Here is a 4,836-nt window from a genome sequence, read left to right on the forward strand (position 1 = left end):
GGCTAGGAGGCACACAAATGTTGTAGAACAAAGGAAAACAAAAACAAAACAACATAATATCAAATAAAGATACTAACATTTTAGAATTGGGTCACAACACCAACACCTAAGGTTTCCTCTTAGTTAAACAATGGTTCTCACATATGGAGGTGGTTTCGAGAACCAGAGGGAGTTTAAGCAATTCACGAGTTTAATGGAAGTGTTGGCTAGTTTTTCTCAAACCAACGATTAAGACAAGTGGATGTTTTGGGATAACATATTTTTCTTGATCTATTGCCTCCAAATGAGAGGAGTAGATGTAGATTCTATTTTGTGTTTGCATCTTGTTCGGTGGTGAGTGGTGACTGTCTGACTGATTAGTTTCGTGGTTAGAATTTCATATATTTTTTTTCATTCGTTGCAATATTTTCTAACATCTTTCTAATATTTTAAAATAAAATTTGCCATTCAAATATATGGCGGAACTGGGGTCAAAATATGAAAATTTAAACTCTTCTAAACATAATTCCATTTCTATATTTTCACTCTTTTACACTTATTTCATTTTGCGAATGAACTTTGTGTTGATGCAGGAACCCCAAGCTTGGTATACTTTCGATGCCTTCTTTCTCGAGCATACAACACCCATAACACCAATGAATGCATCACAGCAGCAGACACCATAGCCAATCCAATATACACCCACCGACTGTATTTAGTCAATCCTGGACAGTGATCCTCATGGATTCCTGTGAATGTCTCCCTAACAAAAGTACAATTTAGTAAACCCGCTAGAAACGGGCCATAGTTTGACAACCCCGAGGTTACATTGGCTGCAGCCGACATCTGGTCATACATCTTTGGAGTCAACCTCCCCACATTTGTGCATATATCTTTTTCTGACACTTGGCATACATAATCTTTCCATACCTATAAACAAAACACCATTTATATGGTTCAGTTGACTTCCAAATTAAGTCAAATCCATGACTTAATAGATTCATGATTGATAAGATTATATGAAGAAATACAACACCAAGTACCGAAAACGAAATGGAAGAATTCTAATTAGTTTAGAAATTGAGAGATAGTTTGACTCAAAAGTCAAAATTGCATTGGGAAACTCGATAAAACATACCTGGCTGGCATCACCGGCGTCCAATTCACCAGCTTGACATTTCCGATCAGTTTTATCAGCGTTTAGCGGGTTACAAAGGATGGGAACCAACGGGCCTGATTGATTGTAACCGAGGAAACCAGGAAAGGGTGGTGGATCGATGTTTGCTACCTTTATGATGATCATATTGACCATTCCCACCAATTGGAAAGTCACATCTTTGCTCTGAAACAAGGTTTCCTGAGCAGTTGCATTATCGAAACATGGAAGTATCTCGTCTAATGCCGTATGAGCAGTAGGGTTTTGAACCCATTCATCCATTGCAACACAAGTGTCGCCCATAACACTACCAACATGAATAGTAATCGTTTTGTTAGATTAATGGAGATGGAATGTAGTTATTCTAGCAATTGAGAAGATTGTTAAAACGCACTTGTGAAGTGTGAGAAATATGCCACACAAAATAAACGTAGCTGTAACAAGAATCCAACCGCAGACCACCAATCTGCAACCATAGAAGCGGAAATTATGATCAAGGAATGAATTCATCACGTAAAACACACACACACACACACACACAAACGCGTGATCACCACTCACATGTAAACGAGAATCTGGAAGCCGAAAATGGAGAACACTGCAACCAACAGTCAATAACATGAGTAGTTGATAAGCAAATTTAATTTTAAATATTCAAAAATTGGAATCGTTTAAACATAAAATCTCTAAAAGATCAAATCTTTAGGCCTAAAAACCAAGAAAAGCTATAAAACACGCATAAAATCATGAAAAGATAGGATCTTTAGGCTTACAAAAACCAAGAAGAGCTACGAGAAGCATAACAGCAGCGATAATTATAAGAGAAAGCCTCCTGCAGAAAAAATGATAACGTTTAACATACGAGTCTAATTGTATATGTTGTTGAAAGAAATCGTTGTAACATATTTACTTACACAGAGTTCAAAACATCCTGTATATCTTTTTCGTTCTCTTCGGTCTCGGAGTCAAGGTCTGTAGCAGCTGTATTTATCATTTCATCGACCCTGTCAATGTTGTTCTTGATATTCGCAGGTAAAGAAACTTGATCTACTCCAATACCCTTTGCTGTATCAAGAATATCCAACACATTGTTGAGTTTATGAACTGTATCTTTGGACTCCCTAACAACAAAGTCCAATGTGTCCGATGTACTCTTATGAAATTTCCCTTGCCCCGTGTAAAGCACCACACATCCGATTCTGAAACAAATTAAGATTATATTTATATCACACCATGAAACAATGAGAGAGAGCTCAATCCACACACCCACAAAAGGAGCGCATTCATTCATTTCTTTTGCACAAGTGACAGTGACAGTGCATAAGAACCAAAAGGGGCTGAGAGTTGCTTACATGGCAGCAATGGTGAAGAGGGTGAGGAAGGCGAGAGAGAGGACATAAGCGATTCTAGAATAGCTGTAATGGATTCTCCGGAAGCAAGAATAATAGCAACAGATTACGAGTAACGACATTCCAAATCCCACAAACCAGATTGCAGCAATCACAAACACAGGGACAGCGCTAAATGATACAGACTGCACAAGTATAAATTTTTATCTATACATTATACAAAGATTTTATCAAGTTTTATAAGACTAAAGATCTCATCTTTTTTGCAATATCTTTAAGTGCGGAATTCAGTGTAATTTGTAAAGGTGTATTTGTCTCATTGTTTGCTAAAAAGGTTCAGAATCAACGATCAAAAAGCGAGGTTTACAATGTAGTCAAAGCTATAAACACCGAAGAACTGGTGTCAAAGTTTGAATTTGAAGATCAATTGGGTTGACTCCAAAAGTCAAAGTTGAAGGACTAAAAAAAAGACGTTTCTAAATAAACAGTGAACTAGGTAGAAAGCTTACATAGAAGTAATGCTCGTCACTGATATTCCATCCACCGGTATAATACTCTAAACCTTTCGTTGGGTCTTTCCTCCTCGTTCTCTCTTCAGCCAAAACCAAAGAAGAATTCTCATCATCACTTTCCCCTTCAAGAACAGACCTCCCAATCCTCACCGGAAAAACACCATAACCGTCGCCGATCACCCCTACGGACCCCGGAACAGTTCAATTACAAACAACCTTAATATAAAATACGACGACCAAAAATAAAAATGAAAATGGTAACCCATTATACCGGTGGACGATTGTTGCTTTTGCTGGGGAGTATTCTTGGAAACTCCATGAGAGATGAACGTTAGTAGCAAAATTACCAGTAGTTCGAGAGAAACCATGATTTTTTTATTTTTTTCTTGTTTTGATGATTGTTCTAGGCGGATATTGGAAACTTTTGTATGTTTTATGAGCTGGATTAATAGAGAGGCGTCGAGATGATCGCTTCGCATTTTGCCATGTTCGAATTAGTGTTCTTGTTTGGATGGGCCGACTTTTGGTTTGATTCGCTATTTGAACGTTTGCCGATTCCACATCATTTTCTTATTCATCCATAGCATTTTATAGTTAATGGACATATATACCCCTCATTAATTGATAATGTATTTTAATTAGAGTATTTAGTTTCGGCATTGATTTGTTTCCTTCTTCCTCCTTCAGCGCTGCGATTTGTTTCCAAAATGTATATCCAACAATAATCTTCACGTATGGAATGGAACCCTTGAATAGATTCTGCAAGTTATCACTGTCCAAAGTACCGGTTTCATACCCGAAATTAGACATAATAACTTGATGAAAGAATTTCGTATATACCCTTGTTAATCATCAACATATCGTATTTGTCCGGCCTAATTTCTAAATATCATATTTATCCTTATTAACCTCAAAATATCATATTTGCCCAAACTCATTATTTTTAATATTTAATAATCATCTTTTATATTGTAAAATCATGATAATTATAAAAAAACCTGCTTGACCATAATGCCCCTAACTCTTATATGGATGAAATTTGAGTATCTCTACTGTTTCACGCCAAATTCTGCACATCCATGGCTTTGGATGCTTCGATGTAACCCTCAAAGTACCCAATAACCAATCTTTTTCTTCAATACTACAACTTAGGTGCATCTCTTCCTGCTAGATCGTACATCCAAAGCAAAATTGCCATTTGTGACATAAATAAAAATTTAGTCTTCACTTTGATACTTTTGTCTTTTTATTTCAATTTGTATTGCCTACAAGATCGAAGGGTAATATCCAATTGTCCATAATCCATGTGCATAACTACATTATTCTCATCAAGTTTGAAATTTAATAACTATCATATTTTAGTATCGAAAGTTGAATCAACCTCTGTTCCTCTAAGACTCTAAATTTCCACTAAGTTCAAAAGACAAACGGTTAAGAATATAATCATAATACATCGACCGAAATTCATGTTGGATATGCGCCCTTTTGCGTTGCATCTAGACGAGCAATCATATTGATCAATGACGCAGTATCACGTCCAGATTTTGATTAAGTTAACAAAAGTGAAATTGATAAACTAGGTCAATATTGAATCCAAACAATTACGTTCTAAGATAGAATCAGGAACTACAATAAAGGTTGTCCGTCAAAATCATATTTTGATCATGTCATCATTCAAATGGAATCAATTCAACGATGCAAAGAAACAGTGCTGTTTGACTTGAGTAATTAAAGCATGTACCTTTGAAAGCTTTATATAAATCAATGGCCTCCAAAAAAACCCCACCAAAATTGTCTAATCTGAATCGTTTATGGATTGTAAGTTGTACGTAATGAAAAA

The 4,836-nt window shown here is 36.1% G+C and overlaps 1 protein-coding gene across 1 annotated transcript; it reads right to left on the bottom strand.

The window, feature by feature from the left end:
* Window positions 1–449: 449 nt before the first annotated feature.
* LOC145116781 (uncharacterized) lies at window positions 450–2,663 on the bottom strand. Its single transcript, XM_079053101.1, has 7 exons — window positions 2,488–2,663; window positions 2,050–2,334; window positions 1,909–1,967; window positions 1,697–1,733; window positions 1,530–1,601; window positions 1,118–1,442; window positions 450–909 (listed from the first exon to the last, which is right to left on the bottom strand). The coding sequence occupies exons 1-7, from the start codon at window positions 2,604–2,606 to the stop codon at window positions 541–543; spliced, it is 1,266 nt and encodes a 421-aa protein (XP_078909227.1). The 5' UTR covers window positions 2,607–2,663; the 3' UTR covers window positions 450–540.
* Between the last annotated feature and the right edge of the window lie 2,173 nt (window positions 2,664–4,836).

This window comes from Lactuca virosa, chromosome 5 (genome assembly GCF_052849685.1).
Source record: "Lactuca virosa cultivar CGN04683 chromosome 5, Lactuca_virosa_CGN04683_v6, whole genome shotgun sequence".
NCBI lineage: Eukaryota > Viridiplantae > Streptophyta > Magnoliopsida > Asterales > Asteraceae > Lactuca > Lactuca virosa.

Coding starts and splice junctions, on each gene's coding strand:
- LOC145116781 (XM_079053101.1), bottom strand. CDS start 2,606: ATGTCGTTACTCGTAATCTGTTGCTATTATTCTTGCTTCCGGAGAATC. Junction 2,335..2,487: donor CTCTTCACCATTGCTGCCAT/GTAAGCAACTCT, acceptor AATTTGTTTCAG/AATCGGATGTGTGGTGCTTT. Junction 1,602..1,696: donor TTCCAGATTCTCGTTTACAT/GTGAGTGGTGAT, acceptor CTATGGTTGCAG/ATTGGTGGTCTGCGGTTGGA.